Consider the following 22,543-nt stretch of genomic DNA (forward strand, 5'->3'; position numbering starts at 1 on the left):
ACAAAAGACAGGTACCCTCATTAGTAACACATTCACTCACTTATTGAGCCTAACAACAAGAACAAAATCCTCCCTACCAACATCTCATGAAGCAGTAACTTAGTCACCTGGAGACCTCAATTGGTGTACAACTAGATAACTAAGATGAAAGTAGTAGAAGACTCGACTTCTAGTATTAGGCAAGGAAAAACCAGGAAATCAAAGTTTTCCTTTGCCTTTGCCACTAGGGCTGGGAGCAGAACCAGTAGTTGCAGGATAGGTGAGCTTCAGAGGACCGGCACTAGTCTTCTTGGTAGAATGCTGGTTCTTATTCTTACTACCAAGAGGCCTGCCAGTCTTCTGCTTTAGCCTGACCAAAGCAACATCATTATCATCTTCGATCAATCCCAATGCATCAGCCTGCAAGGTAGGAATCTTACCACCCAAGATGGTTTTAAATTTCTTGGGGGAAAAGTTACAAACACCAGTGCCGTTCCGCTTCTTGGAAAACAGGCCCGCTTCTTGCTGTAGTTGCATACCTGTAGAGCCATCCAATTCATAAGACTCAATGGTAGATTCCAGGACTGAGATTCGATCATTCTCCAATTCATGCTCCAAAGGAGCATCAGCCACAACAATATCCACTGCAGGTACAGAACCCATAGGAGAAGCAGGAGGAGGATTTGGCTTCTTCATTTGACGTATGACTGGTTTCCTCTTCAAAGGAATGGAAGAGGAGGCAGTGAAAATATCATTCTTATCCTTAGCCGAGAAGGAGAAAGAACCCTCAGAAGTCGATGGTCCAAGAAAATGCAAAACCCTAGGCGTAAGGTTTGCCAGATTTGGCTCCACATAAGAAATTCCGGCATGGGTGATGAGTCGACACTGAGAACATCTCCCTTTCAGATGTTCGAACTGAAACTGAAGAATAGGTTCAACACCAACATCCAGAAAAACTTTACGTTCAAGCAAGATCGGTTTAGAAATATCATAAGTAAACAAAACCCTAATCAAACCTTTCTTGAACTCCTTCTTATCATAATCCAAGAAACCCCCTAGGAGGTTCCCAATCAGGGTGAGATTCTCAGGCTCTTCATATAGGGGTGGGATATACCAAAAACCCTAACCCATATTCAGAGATACTTGAACTGAATTTCGTGCAAAGGTTTGACTCCATCATACTTTACAAAACACACGGGGGCTCTATCAAAGCACCAGACCCCTCCCCAGAGTACTTTGTTACAATCTCGAACAGATTTGAAGGAGAATAAGAACAGATCCCCCGCTCTTTCTTGGATCCTGAAATCCTTGTCCATCATCCAAGTCCGGTGGAAATGGGTTTTGAAAGCCTTCGGATCAATTTGCTTTCGGGTCAATGGTTTGCGAAGGAGGAAGGACTGCGAGGACCTGCGCACAGGGTAACCACCAATCTTTCCCAGATCAGGGGCATTGCCGCCCTCAGCGAGGGCAAGAGAGGTAGCAAAACTCGCTGTAACAACATCGATGGAAGCCATGGAAGTGGGAGAAGTGGTAGAGAAGGTTTAACGAAGGAGGCAAGGGCGTCTTAGGTTAACTAGGGTTTGAAAGAAAAAACTCTCCTAGGGTTTTTAACAATAACACACCATGTTTTTTCCTTCATTTAATTAAATAAATATTCAATTAAACAAGTGTTTAGTTAAACAAAAGTTTAATAATTTAATTAAATATATATTTTTTCCTCCTCTTATTTAATTTTCCTTTATATGTATAAATAACATAAAAATAAAAAACAATACAAAACCGCTTAGGCGTCTGGGCTCTAGTCCCCTATCCACAGTCTGACTAGCGCCTAGCGGTTTTGCGAACCTTGGCAGCTATATAAAATGAGTTTTAGTTGGTTCATCTAGCATACTCGAAAAGATTTCATCATGACAAATGCTGTAGAATAAGTATGCTAGACTACTCAGATGAGATTTCAACAAAAGTCCCTACATCTAAACCAAAAAAGACGTGGCCCAAGTCCCTACTAATTTGTTCCGTGTTGAATACCATATCCGAATTTCGAAGCTACCCGAATCGCCTATTTGGATCTGGAAGCAACTTTGAATCCTTGGATTCTTATGCAAACTCACCCGGTTTCCAAAGAGGATGCCCAAACACTAGGAAAATCTTCAGAGCAATCTGTAGAACACACCAACCCACCCTCATCCAAAGTAAAATATCCAGAGTTTAGCGTGTGGATCCCATAGATAAATAAAATATAGTGCTAAATCAAAATTTCTAGTTTTGAAAGTGATTAGATGCAAACTAAAAGGTTTAACGAAATATAATTGTAGGTATCTTACATATGAGAATAGTTCTAATGTTTTACTAGTAAACTACTCAATGGGCCACGCAAGCCAAAAGTAACTAAACAAAAATTGTTTCTACTCTAAAGAAAAAGAGCGAATTCTTTGTTTAGGAGATTGAAATTTTTTTCGTACAATTTGGCGACTCTTTTATGGGGTAAGTGTTGTGATAAAATTGCTGGAAATGAAAGATCCCACATTGAAAAAGTGACAAGTAAAATATAAGTTATAAATAGGTGGCTCTTACCCAATTGTACCGAGACATTTTGTGATTAAAACCCAACACCTATCGGATGGTTAAGTTGGGACAATATCAGTGCAATGGTGGGTCACGTGCCACACTTGTCACAGTTTAATATGGTATCAAAGTGGGTCATTTTCCATTTGCGTCTCCAACTGTCACCGACCCGAATTTGGGTTCCTTATATTGCCATCGGAATATTCCGATTGGATTATTACCAAGTGTTTGATGTAGGCTTTGGATTGTATTGACCAAGTCTCCGATATGAGGCTTGTGTCCCAATTTTCAATGTGAAATTGGATTAATTAATTTCACGTGCAGGCCTAGAGCTAGGTTGCACGTGAGCGGGCGTGTTGGAAATGAAAGATCTCACATTGAAAAAGTGATAAATAAAATATAACTTATAAGTAATTGACCCTTATCAAATTATACCGAGGCCTTTTCTAATTAAAACCCAACACCTGATATCGGGTGTTGGGTGGTTAAGTTGAGACAATATCAGTACATGGTAGGCCGCGGGGCACGCTTGTCGTGTTTAACAAAAATGATTGTCTTTTTAGTAAATATGTATTTAAATCTTTTGTAGAGAACATATTGATAACTTACATATGTATATTTCAGGTAAAGTTGGCAAAAGAGAGGATATTCGCAGAGAGATCATCAACAGACATGGAAGCAAATTGAATGAGAAAAAACAAAACTTTCCGTTTTTTATTGCGAAGTGAATCTTTTTTAATGTATTTATTTTATCAAAAGGGGTACCAATCCTTTATATGTAAATGAGAATTATATTACAAAAATTATTCATCCGAACAACCGGATTACGACATAAATGAACCATGATGGAAAACCCTAAAGTAAAATCTTTTAACAAACTAACATAATGTAACCCTAAAGTAGAGCTCCAAGTAACCAAGTAACGACACTACTAGGAAAGATTCTGAATACAGTCAAGACCCTTCCCCAGTTTACTCATGTTCTTAAAAAAAATGTGTTGGTAAATTATAATTCCAATATTGTAAAAGTCATGGGTTCGATTCTCACTGGCATATGTGAGGGTGGGGTCGACTAAGAGGTAAAAAAAAAAAAAAAAAAAAACCCCTATATTGAGGCGCTTCCCCAGGCTCAACAAAAATATGAGATAAAAATAAGGGTCCTTGACCTAAAGCACCAAAATGAGACAAAATTATCCCACTTACCCCAACAATAGATTTTTATTCCCAACTATCCAATTTAACATAAAAACACAATTTTACCCTGAGCCAAATTAATAAACTACACCATATACCATCGATCTCTCCCTCCTGTGTCCCCTCCGATATGAAACTCTCCCTCTCTCTCTCTCTCTCTCTCTCTCTCTCTCTCTCTCTCTCTCAGTTGTGAAGGTGCAGCAGGAGATCTTCGTGCAGCCCAAAAGACGGCTTTGAGTTCTTGCAGCTGATGCCATCGATCGTACAGCCTATAAGATGGTGGTGAGGTCGAGCAGCGAGATTGGAGTTCCGGTACATCACCTCTGTGCAGCTAGCTCGGAGTTCCGGTTCATGTAGTGAGCTCGGAGTTCGCGCCATCGATCGTGTAGCTTGCGGCGAGTTCGTGCTAAAGACAGAAGTCGGTCTCGAATGTGCAACCGGAAAGAGAAGAGGACGTGGGTGCCCAAATCATTTTTTGGGTGCCCAAATCAAACTTTTTTTTTTGGGTAAAATGAGAGAAGATTTTTTTTTAGGTAAAATTTTGTAAAATGAGGTAGAAGGCCCAACATGAAAGAAAACTGAAAGAAAGAAAAAAAAGTTATATTGGCAGGCAATAGATGTTTTGAATTGATATAATCTGCTCGCTTTTTTTTCTTTAATCAAAATTTTATTTGTTTAATTTTATGCAGATTAGTTCCTATTCTGGCGATTGAAAGTTCTATTGGGGGCCCAATAGACTTCTATTGGGGTCTATTAGGGCAGTAGAGCTTTATTGCCCCTCTATTGGGTGGGGGGGGGCAATAGACATTTGTTGGGGGCAATAAACATTTCTGGCCGGCAACCTATGAAATCTCTGATGACCTCTTTGTGGACCTTCGGTGAGGTTTTCAGAAAAGTCCGGTGGGTAGCGGCAAGTGACAAGAATCCGGCGACCGGTGACCAGATTCAGGCGAAAGTTGGCTGGAATCCGGCGGCTGGTGACGGGGATCCAACGAAGTCTCCTATGGTTTCTCTCTCTTCCATTTTTTTTTCTCTCTCTCTAAGTAACAAAGGGGTGAAGGTAAAATAGTCTAAAAAAAAAAAACTTAATGGGGTATTAAGGAAGACTTCCTTAGAGTGTTTTGGGTAATGAGGAATTCGAAAAAACTTAATGGGGTATGTAGGAAAAAAACCCCTAGAAATGGGGTAAATGGACAAAAACCCTAAAAATAATAAAAAATGGAGGCCCAACATTCCACGTAAGAACAGAGGCCTAGGTATTGAGCATTGAGCGCAAAAGCAGCTACAAGAAGCCCATCCGTCGGCAAGCCTTTACAGTAAAACCACCGCTAACCAAGCCCATAGCCAGGCTTTGAACGACGGCTGGAACCCTAGCGATGTGCCAACACCCATGTCGGCACCTCCAAAAACGCTCCAGCACGAAGGCGCTCAACATGACCGACCAATGCCACAGAGCAAGAAAGCACCCCTCTCAGCCACCCTGCTGGCAAAGGAGCCATTCCACAGCCAGAGCCAGCCTCCCCCGCGACACCAACGAAACAATCAAAACCACGGACAGCACCAGGTCATCCGCCAAAGAGAGGAGGTGAGAAGACAAAGCCATATATCATTTTTATATGTGTTTGCATTGTGAAATGAAAAACTGATAGTGCAAGGCATATACAATTGTCTTCCAAGTAACCATAGTAAGAGCATCTCCAATGGTATAGTCAATTGAAGTGTGTCAAAATTGAATTTGAAGGATGATGTGGCAATGTTATTTTTGTTCAACTTCTTCTCCAACAGATGTGTCAAATAATATCAATATTTTATTTCTTTTTCAAATTATTTTATCTACAAATAATTTAATTTTTTCTATCTTTTTCTTCTCTCCTCCTCTTTCTTGACTTCTTCTCCTTCTGGTTCTTCATCTCCTTCACCACTTCTCCTTCTTAAATCCTTAATTATCCTCGCCTTCTGGGTTTTGTTTTTTAGTTTTTTGACGAGAAACATTAGATGCCCATAAAGATTAGTGCTTCCTCCTCCTCCTCCATCATTGCCGGTGTCTGCACTGGAGGTGGTGGTGGAGTCTGGGTGACTGATAGGGTGATATAGGTGAGATTGTTGCCTGATGAATTGAATGGCAGGCGGTTTTGACAGAGTGGATTGACGGGCAGTGATTGCTCGGTCTTGGCCGGCGGTGAAACATGCCCGGGTTGCTAATTAATTGGATGGCGGTTAGGCCTAGAGACGATTGAGGAGATGACAGTGGAGAAGAAGTGTAGCTGTGAGGTCAGAAGAAGTTGTGAGAGAAGAGATCGAAAGCCGATCTCTAGAGAGGAGAGATCTGGGTAAGAATATGAAGGTTTGGTATGGGTAGGAAGAATAAGAGAGAGAAGAGAAGCAAAGAGGGAGAAGGAGAGAGAAACAATAAAAAAATAAAAGACAGATGAGGTTGCCTTTGTCAAATTTGACAGTCAAGTGAATATGTTATTTCCACGTCAGATTTGACATAAGGGTTGGAGGAAAATAACATGTCAAAAGCAGTTGTTGGTGTGTCCGTCTGGCAAATGACATAACCATTGGAGATAGTATAAGTACTAAGTAGGAGAACTTTTTTCCTTATCCATTTTCCATTGATGATGTGGAAATATAACTTTTTTTCAAGCTGCCTGGATGGTGTACAGAAGAAGCATTGAAATTTTCCACAGATGAGTAAGTCCTCTCAGAATTATTGAACATTTGAACCACATTTTTCTTTTGTACGTACATACCTCAAAACTGATCACTATTTTACTTTTATTTATAGGTGTCTTGGCATGATGTCTCTATCTTTGGCAGAAGAAATTTTGTGAGAGAATTCAAACTTGTTTCCGGAGCTCATCTGTAGGTGAAAACGAAATTGGAGGAGTTGTGTTTGAGAGCTACCTATAATCTTGTCAAAATCCTTGAACATATAAGCTTTCACTGCAAGAATTTTCGTGCTTTGCGTATGTTCGACACATCAGTTAACAGTCCTGACATGGACGGAATTGTCAATTTCAGGAGTACTTTTAAGTACTTAACCATGAGGAAGACTACAATCCGTCGCGATGATCTAGTTATAATTCTACGAGGATGCACAGACCTCGTGGTTTTGGATGTCAGGGATTGCGGAGGTTTTAATGAGTGATGAACAACTATCAACGTGTAGATCCTAGAAGGAGCCTAGAGTGGGGTGAATAGGCTCACAACCAATTTTTTCATTCAAAAACTTTATCAGGGATTGCAACTGGGTGATCAATCCTGAGTGCTGATATTGAACAGAATGTATTGAACAATCAACCAAACCAACTAAAGCAATAAAGAACACATGTTTTGTTGACGCAGTAAAACCCTATCAAGGGAAAACATTTGCGTGGCCTTTACTCTTGAAAGACCAAAACCAAATCACTAATGAAACCAAATCACAAGATTACAACACAAAGGTTACACTGATCGCAACAACCTTTCTAGACTCACTCACTAGACTATTTGTACTCAGATCTTGCTAATTGTTTACACAAGTGAACAACTCAGAAATCTTACTAAGACACAAGCTATGAACACAGCAAGTCCTTCTTGAAGATTTTACCTTTGAAGTTTGCAATACCCAATTGACCTCATGGGATGCAAGAGATGAATATGCATGAATGGTTTTGTGTTTTTCAAATTGTTTTCAACATGGAAAAAGACACTTTGAAAAGCAGAAAACCAAAGAGATAAACTCTTGATAAACAAAGGGACTGAAAAAACAAAAGTATTTTCAATCACCGAGAATGAACAGAGTACCCATATATATAGGAAGAGGAGGAAGGACAGTTCACTCAAAGACCCATTATGCTCAATTGGAGTAGGTAAAGCCATGCCCTTAATTTTGTATTGTAGATGAAAACCCATTCCCCAAAATTCAATTTGGAAAACCAAATTTAGAAGCCAACTCGTAAATTCCTTAATCAAAGCTGACACAAGAAGGGAACCCATGAAAAACCATTGACTCTGTGAAAGAGATGCCATGTATGAGCGTACCTAAGCCATGATGAAGAGGGGTCTTCTTTTGATCTTCAAGATTGAAGCTTGATCTTGATCTTGGACAACACAGGAAGCAAAGATGGGATTGTGAAGCACGCTAGCAAGGCAGCAAACTGAGATGAGGTAGCAAGTTACAATTGAACTAATCTTCAAACTTGGTCTTGGTCTTCTACAGCAAGGCAGCCCCCTAAATTGTAATTAAACAATTATTGTCTTGGGATTTGACCTCATCACACTTTGGCTTAATGAATAAACACATGACTTGGGCTTCTTAATGAGTAGTGTTTTGTTAAAGTGAGGAATGCCAATACATGATATATGCCAATACATATATACTAACACAGAGCTTGCCTCTCATATCACTACTTTCATGTGTGACGGTTCTAGTGATAAAGTTGTTAGAAACCTGTTAAGGCGTTTTATACTTCTGATTTATATGTGATTACATTCAGAATGTTGCGCCTCTTGCTTTTGAGGCAGGTGATGATGAGTTTGATGCTGAACTTGTCTGATTCAGGTGAATGGTATTAATAATTGGGTTCTTTTGTATATGGCTGGACTTTGGAGTGACGAATTATGTATGTCATATTAATTTGCTAGTGGCCTATGTAAGATTGGACTTACATTATTCACGTTATGATTTCAACAATTGCATATGGTTACTTATGGATGAAGTGATCAAGATTGCATTAAAGATTCTATCCCTGAAACTATAAGGATTTTATATCTGTGATCCTTATCATATTGGGAAACTTAGTTTACTTCTATGAGAAGTGATTACATTGATACAAAGTATAGAGGACCTAATTGCTTTAGTATTAGGATTGCTATTATGCGATGAATCCTAATAATCAACCTCTATATAAGTCTAAGGTCCCTGCATCCTCTTAACACGAGTACTAAGGAATCTCAGCCCCATTGTGAGTATTCTTGAACATAGAGCTTTGCAGAAGACTGGACTTGCACAATGGCGTTTAATGCTTTTACTGCTTCAGGTATGTATCTTGGTTCCTTTTGTAATAATCTGTTTTCAAGCATGCCTATTGTATTAGTGTTCTTAATGATTATGATTGTTCTTAAGATATAAGTTACATGTGGTATCAGAGCCAGGTTTCATGATGTTATGAACCTCTTCAAAACAAACCTTGTATGCTTGCTATGGTTTACAGAACATGTTTTAGAAAACGTTTTCCTATTGTGTTAACAAAAAAAAATAAAAAATTTTGTCTTTGGTTATTCGGGCCCAACTCATGCAAAAGAACTCAAGGCCCATACTTGGCCTGTTAATCCAAATAATAGAACAAAAGTAATCTGACCGATGTTTTACAACAACGGTCATTTTGTTTTTGCTGGGTATGCACCTTGGCGTTCATCAAAATCCCAATTTTGGAGTTCTCTGATTCTGGGCATACGACGTTAAATGGCTCTGAGTTTTGGGTTCGGATGGTCTCGGCTAGAGGGCTGCATAATGTTCTTGCTTCCGCTTATAAGATTATGCAGCAAATAGTGAGTTCTGCTTTGGTACACATTCTCAGAACTTGAATTTCATGATAAATTGTTGATTTTGTATCTATGTTGCATATCTGGATGATACTCCATTCTATGGACAATTGTGAAAATTGCTTTACAATTTCAATAAATATCGTCTGAGTATGCCTATACGTTTAGATGCAGAATTAGCAATTGATTGGTACTTTCGGTAAATATCAACTCCAGTTTTCTTCCTATGAATTAATGATGTTTGCAATATGTAGGCAGCTAGTTGATTAAATGGCTGAATGAGATTAAGAAATCTTATAATATCAACTGGTAATTTTCGGTTTATGACTTATTGGGGTATTAAGGAAGATGGTGTCATAGCACTTCATCCTTAGTAATCTCGGTAAGCCAATGCAGTATGCATAAACCAAATCTTGTACTCTGTGTTTTAGGGACATGACTATAGCTTCCATAGAAGGCCTCCTCTTTACATGTTCTTAAGACACAGAGATAGCACATTGCAAATTGAATAAAACGCATTCAGATACATAGATTTCTTCTTCTGCCATTTTAGGTGATGATTGATCTAAGTATACCATGTTTTATTTATTTTGGCCTTGTGATTCAGTTGTGCCATTGTCTTCTGCTCTCATGTGATGCTTGGCATGGAACATTTAGCAAAAATCTAAAATGGGGATTAATGCAATTTTACAGTTTTCTTTTATTGCATTGATGATTGTTGATTATAGTTTTTCTCAGAATGCTTATTGCTTCATGTATGTTTTCTGTGATTGTTGGAATGATTGAAAGCTTATGAATAAAACAGAAAACACTTAGCCTGAGCAAAAACAAAATTTAATTCAACACTTTTGTATTTATACTTTTTCATAAAACTTATACAAAACTTCAATGCTTCGTTAGGTTCACTCCCTTATAGCTTCATCAACATTGAGCCCCTCACAGGATCAAACTACAAAAAGTGGAAAGCAGACATAGAGATCTATTTGAGCATTCACCATCTAGATATGCCTATGTATAAGGAACCTTCAGCAGCTCTCTCTATAGCTAGCACCAGTGATGACCGAAATACTTTGATAAGTGGCATAGGCTGAATAGAGTTTGTAAAAACATAATGAAGAGAACCATGTCAGATGCCATTAGTGGTAGCATTGAAGAGAAGGAGTTGGCCACAGACTTTCTAGCTTCCATTGGTGAAAAATTCACAGAGAGTGACAAGGCTCAAACTGCAAATTTGCTGGGGAAATTAATGAACACTAAGTACACCGGTTCAGGGAAAATTAGGGAACACATTCTGAAGTTTGTAGACTATGCAGCTAAACTAAAAGCCTTGAAGAATCCTGTTTCTGATGAGATGATTATCCACCATGTTCTGAATTCTCTGCCACCTAGTTTTGAACATCTCAACACCACCTACTTAGCACAGAAAGACAAATGGAACATCAATGAGTTGATTTCAATTTGCGTACAAGTGGATGATAGAATTAAGAAAGAAAAGGGTGAGAAGACAGTAAATCTTGTGGGGAAACCTAAGTGGAAAGGAAACAACCAGAAGGGGAAGAAATTTAACTCGAAACAAGCCCTAGCTCCAGCCTCTGAGTCTAAAATTCACAAACCTTATCAGACAAAATGCTACTTCTGCAGAAAACCCAGCCACCTTAAGAAAGACTGTACTGGTTTCAAAGCTTGGTTGAATAAAAAAGGTAATTCTAACTTAATTCCCAGTTTTTCTATAGAAATTAATTTAGTTCAAAACAACTCTAGTAGTTGGTGGATTGACTTAGGGTCGCCTATTCACATAACTACTTCATTGCAGGGATACATAAGGAAGAGAAATCCCAGAAGTGAGGAACAAAACATTTGTGTTGGCAATGGATCAAGGGTAGCAGTGAAGGCAATAGGATCTGTTAGACTAGATTTAGGATCTGGAAATTTTATTGTTTTAGACAATGTCTATTTTGTACCTTCCATGAGAAGGAATTTGATAAGTGTCTCCCTTTTGGTTAAACTTGGTTGTAGCTTTCTTATTGATAGTAATGGAATAAAGATTTCTAAAAATTCTTTTCATATTGCTTCTGGTGCCATTGTAAATGATTACTTACAGTTACATTGTTCAGTTCCTAAAGAGATTTTATCTATTGAAAACAAAGTGAATGGCACATCAACGTTTAATTCCATTACTGGTGTTAAAAGACACAATTTAAATGAGAAATCTGCAGCCCTTTGGCACAGGAGATTAGGTCACATATCAAAAGAAAGACTGCAGATTCTAGTTAAACAAAATATCCTACCTGAACTAAATTTTGAAGATTTAGGTGACTGCGTAGAATGCATAAAAGGAAAAATGACTAACTCTAGGAAGAAAAATTCCACCAGAAGTTTAGGGCTCTTAGAACTAATTCACACTGACATTTGTGGCCCATTTAAACATAAAACGATTTGTGGAAATTCTTACTTCATCACCTTTATCGATGATTTTTCTAGGTTTTGTCATATATACCTAATTTCTGAAAAATCCTAAGCTGTCGAAACCTTTAAAGTCTTTCATGCAGAAGTGGAAAAACAGTTAGGAAAGAAAATAAAAGTGGTCAGGTCTGATAGGGGAGGAGAATTCTACGGAAAATACACTGAGGCTGGACAGTGTAAGGGTCCATTTGCTTTATACCTTGAGCAGTATGGTATTAAAGCACAATATACTACACCAGGAACTCCAGAACAGAATGGTGTAGCAGAGAGGAAGAATAGGACTTTGTTGAACATGGTCAGAAGTATGATGTGTACTTCTGGATTGCCAAGATATCTTTGGGGTGAGGCTCATAAAACAGCCAATTATCTTTGCAATAGAGCACCTAGCAAAGCTGTGTCAAAGACACCTTTTGAGCTTTGGTATGGTAGAAAACCAAGCTTGCATCATGTTCATGTTTGGGGTTGTAAAGCTGAGGCTAAGATTTATAATCCTCAGATTCAGAAACTTGATCCTAAAACAATAAGTGCCTTCTTCATTGGGTATCCTGAGAAATCAAAGGGGTATAAATTTTATACTCCTTATTACTTCACCAGAAGTATCGAAACAAATAAAGCAAAATTCTTAGATGAGGTATTCTACAACAGGGAACCTGAAAATTTAGAGTTTGAGTTTGATGAGATCACTGAAGATATCACTGCTGCAGAGAACACATATCCAGTTAAAATTTTACCTTCTATTCCTGTAGTGCCTACTCTACAATCTCCATACCTAGCTGTAGAAAATGCTGAGCCAATACAAGAAGCACCTGTAAACATACCACTTCAAGATAATGTTGTGCAACCACATAATGATAATGTAGAGCAAAATTAGCCACTTAGGAGATCTGGTAGAGTGAGAAAATCCACCATTGTCCCAAATGAGTATGTTGTGTATTTGCAAGAAACCAATTTTGATTGGGGGGAAGATGATGATCCTATTACTTTTAAACAATTGCTGCTGAGAGTAATTTTTCAAAACAGTGGAAACAAGCTATGGAAGCTGAGATACAAAGTATGTATGACAATTCAGTTTGGGATTTAGTTGAACCTGTTCCAGATCATAAACTAGTAGGATGCAAGTGGGTTTATAAAACTAAAAGACATGCAGATGGCAGTGTAGAGAGGTATAAAGCTAGATTGGTGGCCAAAGGGTTTACACAGCAAGAGGGCATCGATTACACTGAAACTTTTTCTCCAGTGTCTACAAAGGATTCTTTTAGGATGGTTATGGCTATGGTGGCTCATTTCGATATGGAATTACACCAAATGGATGTTAAAACAGCTTTCTTAAATGGGGAACTAGAAGAAACCATATACATGAAACAACCTGAGGGATTTGTTAAACCTGGCAGCGAACACTTGGTCTGTAAGTTGAAGAAATCTATCTATGGACTGAAACAAGCATCTAGGCAATGGTATAAAAAGTTTGATGCTGTGGTTGCCTCCTTCGGATTCACTGAGAATATTGTTGATGAATGTGTTTATCTGAAAACAGTAGGCAAGCATTTTATTTTTCTGATTTTATACGTGGATGACATATTGCTTGCTAGCAGTGACCTAAGTTTATTGAAATCGACTAAGTCTTTTCTATCTAAAAACTTTGATATGAAAGATCTTGGTGAGGCAACTTATGTACTGGGTATTGAAATCAAGAGAGACAGGAAAAGGTGTTTATTGGGTTTATCTCAGCAGAATTATATAAACAGAGTGTTGGCTAGGTTTGATATGCAAAAGTGTGCACCTGAAGAGGTACCTATTTCTAAAGGAGATAGATTAAGCAAGAAGCATTCTCCTAGAAATGAACTTGAGAAGGAAGATATGCATAACAGACCCTATGCTAAGCTTGTTGGTAGTTTGATGTATGCTCAAGTTTGTACTAGACCGGATTTAGCATATGCAGTAGGACTGTTATCTAGATTTCAATCCACACCCTGGTTATGAGCATTGGGTTGCGGGGAAAAAGGTATTGAGGTATCTACAGAGGACCAAAAGTCACATGTTGGTCTACAAGAAAGTGAAGAACCTGGAAGTAGTAGGGTATACTGATGCAGACTTTGCTGGAAAATATCCAGATTCCTTGAAGTCCACTTCTGGATATGTATATATGATGGCTGGAGGTGCGATAGCTTGGAGAAGTGTTAAGCAAACCTTGATAGCTACTTCTACTATGCAAGCAGAATTTATAGCTGTTTATGACGGTGTGTGTCAAGGACTGTGGCTTAGAAACTTTCTAATGCAAACTAAGCTAGTAGATTATGTTAATACCAGACCTATGAGAGTGTATTGTGATAACTCTGCAACTGTGTGTTTCACAAAGAATAACAAAAGATCCAATAATTCTAAACCCATAGATTTGAAGTTCTATAGTGTTAGACAGAGGGTGAAGCAAAGGGAAATTAAAGTAGTTCAAGTGGATACACTTTCACAGTTAGCTGATCCATTCACCAAGGCATTAACAGTAGCAGCTTTTCAGAAACATGTAGCTGATATGGGAATTCTTCCAACTTTAGACGCCTAGGATCAGTGGGAGCATTAAGTTTTCTTGTATGAGTTTTATCTTCAGTTTTCAGTTTTTTTGTTTTTTCATGTAGTGGTTCCAACTTATTTTCTTTTAGTATTGTCTTTTCTGAAACTTGAGATTTATGAATCATTGTTGTTTCAGTTCAAGTCATTCCATGGTATTCATTACAGAAATAATTTGCTGCAGCTATGTTATTTTATTTTTGTGTTATATCTGTGTTGATTGGAATCTTGCAAATAGCTATTTGATTTTTGTGATGGATGGATCTAGTTGATTATATCAACATTTCAGTTTGGTCTTTAGATGTAAGCACATCAGGTTATGATCCATACCATTATAAAGTTGTGCTTATGATTTTGATAGTCGAAATCCTTCAGTTTGGACCATATACATATGCATTAAGTAGGGACAGATATACACAGTATATGTATGAGTTTTATTCTACTTTCATTGTATCAATCGAGCTCCTGTAAGCTGCAGTTCTGGTTTGGTAGTTTTGGAGTGATATGTTTTTGTAAGCGTACTCTTTTCCTCAGCTTTATTCTGGCTGCTGCAACTTGACAGAGCTTGAACTAAGTTTTTGGATTCTATGCAATTTCATGTGCACACTTCAGTGATTACTTCATTGTTCTAATTGTATGCAGTTGAGTGATTAATGTAGTCCAAGTGGGAGAATGTAAGATTGGACTTACATTATTCACGTTATGATTTCAACAATTGCATATGGTTACTTATGGATGAAGTGATCAAGATTGCATTAAAGATTCTATCCCTGAAACTATAAGGATTTTATATCTGTGATCCTTATCGTATTGGGAAACTTAGTTTACTTCTATGAGAAGTGATTACATTGATACAAAGTATAGAGGACCTAATTGCTTTAGTATTAGGATTGCTATTATGGGATGAATCCTAATAATCAACCTCTATATAAGTCTAAGGTCCCTGCATCCTCTTAACACGAGTACTAAGGAATCTCAGCCCCATAGTGAGTATTCTCGAACATAGAGCTTTGCAGAAGACTGGACTTGCACAATGGCGTTTGATGCTTTTACTGCTTCAGGTATGTATCTTGGTTCCTTTTGTAATAATCTGTTTTCAAGCATGCCTATTGTATTAGTGTTCTTAATGATTATGATTGTTCTTAAGATATAAGTTACAGCCTAGTCTACATGAGCATGAGTTGCCTGTAGACTTTTTCATATGAAACCAATATCATCATCGCCTTGTTCGATCGTACATTTTTTTCCTTTGTCTTGACCTAATTTCCATGTATATTTGTCTTGACCTAATTTCCATGTATATACGTGTGAACAAAACAGTCTAAAAAATGATTAATAGCTAATTAAGCGATGTGAAAACTAGTACAAATATGAATAAACAGTCCAGAATTTCGGTCATCGTATAGAATCACTCTTTTGGAACTAAAGGAATGTATAAGAGTTTGGCCACTGGCTCATTGCACGAGATTTTGATTTGATATTGACGAAGCAGCAGCTTAGTGCATTAGTCTCAGACCATTCAAGCTAATAGCTTCAGAAAAGAGTGAAATGAAGCTAGAAAGTAAAATTACAGTAGAATCCAAGTAGCCTCTCCAGTCTAGAGTTTACAATTCTGATAGCTTAAGAAAACCCTTATTAGTTCTGCTTGCATTTGACGTACACAATTGCCGGTAAGCCTAGTTACAACCACAATCATACCTCATTTGATTCATTTGAAAGGAGATATGTTTGTTTTTCGCTAAGCATAAGAAATTATAATTCCCAGGGTTTTTACTTCAACAGTGTCTGAATTCTTCGAGGACTTTTGAAATGATACCTGAACTCTCAAAGTGATCAAAGTGATACCTGGACTCTATTTTTCTTATCAACGTCGTACCTCTGTCTATTTTCCGTCACAATGCCGTTAAAATAAAGCAAATGCCGCGCATGTGACTTGATTTTCAAGGGCAAAATAGTCTTAATACACTTAAAAAAAAAAACTGAAAGACAGAAGTCGAAGCTGCTATGGGGGCTGAGTCCAAGGGCCGTCGCCAACCCAAACCTGAGGTCGCCATCTCCGCTGCGAGTTCGAGGGTCAAGTCCTTTCACGGTGGCGGGGAAGAGCAGAATCAGCAAAGCAGTGAGGATCGAGGTGGTTCCGGTGTGAAATTAGCTTACCGGCCTTCTGAAATTCTGGCTCACCGAATAATTAAGAAGAGCCCTCTTCTCCTACCTCTGTGTTGATTGATTGCTTGGACTGATTAGACTGAAATAGAAAGAAGCTTCGGGAAATGCCAACAACAGAGACGAAGAGCTGGCTCTGTTTCACGAGATGCAGCCGTGTGGCAAAGACAAGGAGAAAAGTGAAACTTTCTGCTCCTTCTGAGCAAGAACGGCTGCGACGAGCTCGATGCTGCTTCTCTGCTTGGTACGATGGCGTTTTGGGTTAAAAGCTTCGGTCTTTTGTTACCCTCAGTTAGATTGTTTTGGTGTTGATTTTGATGATGGTTTTGTGCAGAGTATGATAAGGTGGAGAAGACCATCATCAATCCACTCTGCACAAAACCCATCATCAATCCACCATCATTTACAAGATTAATGGGTCGGTGGCGCCGGAGCGAAGGAGCAGAGTGGATAAGTCTTTGAACTCAGAGAATGAGAAATCGGAGTACGATCGGTGAGTGAGTTCATGTTAAAGATGAGTTCGTAAATAGATTATGTTTAATTCTTCCACCCAGAAAACATTGGGTTTTCATCTTCCATCGCTCATCTTCCAATGATCTTAGCCTTGGTATCCTGCAATTCTGCAAAAACCAAAACCCATCACTCTCGTGGTCGAAAGTACCGATAGCATGAGATCCACTGTTCAATGACGACACTCCACAATTCCACAATTACAAACATTTTCTTCTTCCTCTCCAATTGTTCAATTGAGATAATGTAGCTTGATTAAAAAGAGAGAATTATAACGAAAAGAGAAAGAAGAGAGGTATGAAATCTGATTAATTGGATTGGGTGTTGATTTGGGTTTTGCATTGATTGAACAAAGGTCTAATCTGGTTAGTTGTAATCCCATCAGATTGTCAATTTTGTTGTTGGGGTTTTGAAAGGACTTGGGGTTGAACAGTGATGTCCTTTGAGGGAGCCCAGTACGAAAAGTGATCAGATTGGTGCAAAAATTTCCCAAAAATTGCTGTGAAATTTACAAGAATAAAAAAATGGGGGAGGTGAATTGGTATATCCACCAATTGAAAATTTGAAAATATTTGGGAAAATTGGTGCACCGCCAACATTCCAATTCCTCACTGGGCCGTGATTTGATTTGGTTCTGTATGTGATCTATCTATGGAAAGAGTTTGGGAGGAAGAAGATGATAGGTGGGTGGCAAAATTTTTTTTTTTTTTTTTTAAAGGTAAATAGATAAATTTTATTAAAGATAAGTAAAATGTCGGATATAGCCTTATAATTAGGGCAAATTAGTCTTTTTACCATCATTTAGAGCCTCACATGCATCACACGTGCTTGGATTAACGGCACTGTGACGGAAAATGGACAGAGGTACGATGTTGATAAGAAAAATAAAGTCCAGGTATTATTTTGATCACTTTGAGAGTTCAGGTATCATTTCAAAAGTCCTCGAAGAGTTGTTGAAGTAAAAAACCCTAATTCCCATCAATTCGATCTCCATTCACGGGAACAGTGGGAAATAAATCAGGAACTTATTATTTGTAACTACTGCGATGAAACAATCTCTCTCCTTCCTCCATAACACTTGATTTCATCCTTGTGCTACCAAATATAGGAAATGTTGAATTTCTTTTCTCAAAGCCTTGAATATTTTTTTTTTTTTGAATAAGAGAATTATCTTCATTGATTGTAAAATTACATTTGGTTACAATCCGATTGTAGAAGATCCAGAATGCAATCGGGAGGTACATGAGACCGGTCTACAGTCATGTGGAGTCATCTGCGATGTGGTTGCAGCGCTGCCCAGAACTCATAGTTGCAGGTGAGGTCGCTGTCCAGAAACCTGCAACCTTGATCTCCTATGACCTCGATCGCTACCCAGAAGCCATCTGGGATGCCTCCGACCTCCATCCAGCCTGATTTGCGCCGCCGTCCAGGCCTCAGCGGGGTTGCTTCATTGACGTCCGCACTTTTGCTAAAGTGCGGACGTCCGCTTTAGATTCTTCCTCTGTGTGTGTGTGTCTATATCTATATATATATATATATATATATATATATATTTATATATATGCGCTAAATATTCTAGGTTTTAAGTAGTATCTAATTCTCTAGAATGTGTATTTAGGTAGACCTAATTAGTTGGCCCCACTAAAATTGTTAGTATTATCTTTGAATTTGGTAGTTTTGGCATCTCTATATGTACATCAACTGAGCTGATCTCGTTATATAAATCCATGTTCCTTTGACATCTTATTTATTTATTGTACGACTCTTTTTGGTTTATTTGTTTTCTGTTCTGTTCTGTTCATCTTTATCTCGTCTTTTGCAACCACTATTGAGTCATTGTCTTTGGGCCTTGCTCTTTTCATGAACGGTTGTTATAATCTGTTTCCCTCTTGATTTGGGGACAACCCTGTGTTTTACTTGTCATTATAAGGAAAGTGACATTCTAGTACTTTGTGCTTGATTATGGTTTGTTTGTGCTTTATCTATGTTCAAAACCTGGATCATTTAAGACTTGGCAATGTCATTTGTCAACTTCCTTAATACTACCAAATCATGAGGAACTTCAAGGACCATCTTTCTAGTGATCTTGTCACAATTTTACAGGAGTATATGCAAAAACCTTCTTGCGTTTTTTGATATGACGAGTGATGATGAAGAATTAGTCGATCGAGCTTGCTTTTCATATTCTGAACTTCATGTGTGAAGGTCCTATTCATGAAGGTACGTAGTACTTATTATTCTATTTTATCTACTTTTTGTTGCTAATTTTTGTAATATATATCTCACACATTCGTGATGATAAACTTCTTACTGATGTGGAGGACAATTTTCAGGTTATTTTGATTATTACAATGGTGGTGATCATGACTAACCAGGGAGGCAATTCAGGTGGACGGATCGGAGGAGGTTAAGATATGTAAGATCTTTGAGATTTCTTTAGACTTTTACTCGGAGAGTGTTAATGATTCACCAACTGACAAAGTCTTGTGTTCCTACTTGAGTAATATAGAGCTCTTAATTAATCATCCGGCTAAATGCCAGTTAGGATATGAAAGAAGAAACAGCTCAGAGCCACTATCCCGCTCAACACTATATACAGGCTGATATGAACTGAGGTAAATTGCTCACCTATACTTATATTGATACCAGTTAATGTTAGCGTGAGTCAATGTATCCTATTTAGAATATTCTTATTCTATTAGGAATGTACTTATTGTACGCAATTAGGAATGTAATTATCCCTTTAATTGTAATTAGCACTTACCTAGTTAGTATATGTAACCTTAGTATATAAATACCTCCTTGTGTGAAGAATAAAATTATCTCATCATTCTCTCAAATACGTTCTTATTCTCAAGTTGGTATCAGAGCAAAGATCCGTATTGGACTTTGTCTCTTTGTTCTCTCATTGCTCTCAATTCTCTCAATTTAATTTCTCTTAAATTTTCTTCTATCCAGTAATCAGGATTTGTTTGTCTGTGTTCTTGTGATTGAGAGTATTCAAACCTTTAAACCTAGAATTTGGGTTTTAGGGTTTTTTTTTTCTTCAAGCCTCTACTGTTCGTTTTTTCGGCCTACCCAATTTCATCTTTTTATTCGGCTGTGCTCTGTTACTGCAATGGGAGGACAAGGGTCAGGCAAGGATGATGATGTCGCTGTTCAAAAGGTGGAGGTATCTTTGAATCAAGACTCCTTTGGGGGTTTTGGTGGTGCTAAGTTGAATGGCACCAATTACCGTACTTGGAGGAAGATGATGACTGCCCATCTGTGTGGGCTTGACAAGATGGGATATGTGAGTGGCACAATTGAAGTACCAGATGAGAAGGACCTAGGGTTCGGAAAGTGGGAGAACTCAAATGGGTCTGTGATGTCCATCCTCTACAAATCAATGACCGATGAGGTAGTTCAATTGATTATTGGATGTGAGACAACTGCTGAGATATGGAAGACTTTGAAAGAGTTGTATCTCAATGATTCTGACTTTGCTCAGATTCATGAACTCCACACCAAGGCATTCAAGATGACTCAGAATGGACAACATGTATCCCTTTATTTTGCTGCTTTGAAGAACATCTGGTTGGAGATTGATCAGAGGCGCCCTAATAAGATGAAGAATGCTGATGATATCAAGCTGCACAATGAGGAGAAAGATTTGTTGCGGGTGCATATATTTCTGAATGGACTTGATTCCAAGCATGCTAGTGCCAAAGGTGAGTTGTTAAGGCTTGCTACTCCTCCTTCCCTTGATGGAGCCTTTGCTTATATTCGCAAGGATGAGGCTCAACTAGAGAGTGCTAAGGCAATTCATTCTGAATTGTCTAGTCTCACAATTCAGTCTAATCCTACACCACCTAAATATGTGCCACCACATACTCAACAGTTGCGTCCTCAGTCTAGCTTTACATCACCTACTGGCAATCGTCCTTTCTGCAACTACTGCAAACAGTTAGGGCACATTGAAGCTAAATGTCACAAGCTAAATGGATATCCTACATCTTGGGGAAAACCAGCACCTAATCAACAAGGACGTGCTCATTTAGTCCAAAATCCTGATTACTATGGTGTGGAGGGGCAAGATCACACAACTGCTGCCGGTAATCCTTCTGTATCCATGGTTGGACGTGGTAAGATTGGTGTTGCTTTACATATTTCTGATTTTGTTGGGGAAGATACCTGGATCATTGATTCTGGGGCATCGGACCATATGACTTATGATAAATCCTATTTTACCCACTTGTCACCACCACCTGTGTCTAAAGTTACCAATGCAAATGGTGAAGCCTTTCCTGTGTTAGGAACTGGTTCAGTTAGACTTACACCTACATTAGAGCTCCATAATGTCTTATATGTTCCTGCTTTATCTCACCACTTGATATCTGTACCACAATTAAATGCTTAAGCTAAGTGCTCTATGACCTTTTTTCCTATGTATGTTGTGTTTCAGGATCTTCTTACCAGGGAGACTATTGGTCGGGGAGATCTGAGGGGGAGGTTGTTCCATTTGGACCAGATGTATGCAGGGAAGAAACCAGGGAAGATGGCCCCAATCGCTTTGATTTCGAGTTCTGAGCAGTTGAGTGAGTTGTGGTTATGGCATCGTCGCTTAGGACATCCTTCATTTAGTAATATGAAAAAGTCTATGCCTTCTTTGTTTTTGGGCATTAATGATTCTTCTCTTAGATGTGAAACTTGTGTCTTGGCCAAGAGCCATCGTGTCAGTTATCCTTTAAGTATTTCCAATAAAAGTACTATCCCTTTTGAGTTGATTCATTCAAATGTTTGGGGACCTTCCCGTGATCTTACTCCTATTGGCATGTGTTGGTTTATTTTATTTATTGATGATTGTACTCGAGTTTCCTGGGTGGTTTTACTTAAGTCTAAATCTGCTGTCTTCTCAGCTTTCCAAGCCTTTCAAGCCATGATTCAAACTCAATATAATGGTCAAATTAAGGTCTTTCGTTCAGATAATGGGGGGGGGGGAGTACATGAGTCATGAGTTTCAAGATTATCTCCAGGCACAAGGCATTGCCCACCAAACAACTTGCCCACAAAAACCTGAGCAAAATGGCGTGTCTGAGCGTAAAAACTGTCATCTCCTAGATGTTGCCCGCTCCATCCTCTTTAGTGCCCATATGCCCAAGTACTTGTCGGGAGAAGCTGTTCTAACTGCTTCTCATCTTATCAATCGTATGCCTTCTAGTGTCCTTCAGGGCCAAATCCCATTTGAGGTACTCTCCACACATGTCTCCCTTCCTTCTTTTCATAATCTACCTGCTAGAGTTTTTGGGTGTGTAGCCTTTGTTCATGTTCCCAAGAACCAATGATCTAAGTTGGAGGCTCGTGCCTTAAAATGTGTCTTTGTCGGGTATGGGACTCATCAAAAAGGGTATAAGTGTTTTCATCCTCCCACAAAAAAGTTTTATGTTACTATAGGTGTTACTTTCTTCGAGGATGCCTGCTATTTTTCTCCCACTCTCACTTCTCTTCAGGGGGAGAAGTTTAGCTATTTTGAAGAGATGGTCAGTGGAAGCCAAGATGATGAAAAAGATGAAGAACGGGATGAAAAAGTTGAAGAACGA

At 38.5% G+C, this 22,543-nt stretch overlaps 1 protein-coding gene across 4 annotated transcripts; it reads left to right on the top strand.

Annotated features, from left to right (window-relative positions):
- Nucleotides 1-9,049: 9,049 nt before the first annotated feature.
- On the top strand, nucleotides 9,050-21,826 carry LOC121052952. 4 transcript variants are annotated; one of them, XM_040519144.1, is made up of 4 exons: nucleotides 9,050-9,287; nucleotides 19,068-19,184; nucleotides 19,298-21,088; nucleotides 21,409-21,826. In XM_040519144.1, exons 3-4 carry the CDS (start codon nucleotides 20,083-20,085, stop codon nucleotides 21,531-21,533), a joined length of 1,131 nt encoding a protein of 376 aa, XP_040375078.1. In that variant the 5' UTR covers nucleotides 9,050-9,287; nucleotides 19,068-19,184; nucleotides 19,298-20,082; the 3' UTR covers nucleotides 21,534-21,826. The 4 variants fall into 4 exon arrangements, with proteins under 4 accessions (XP_040375078.1, XP_040375076.1, XP_040375075.1 ...); XM_040519142.1 differs by adding an exon at nucleotides 15,225-15,352 and having other exon boundaries at nucleotides 9,050-9,272; nucleotides 19,298-21,501; XM_040519141.1 differs by having other exon boundaries at nucleotides 19,298-21,501.
- The last annotated feature ends 717 nt before the right edge of the window (nucleotides 21,827-22,543 follow it).

The sequence above is a fragment of the Rosa chinensis genome, chromosome 4, assembly GCF_002994745.2.
Source record: "Rosa chinensis cultivar Old Blush chromosome 4, RchiOBHm-V2, whole genome shotgun sequence".
NCBI classification, from domain to species: Eukaryota; Viridiplantae; Streptophyta; class Magnoliopsida; order Rosales; family Rosaceae; genus Rosa; species Rosa chinensis.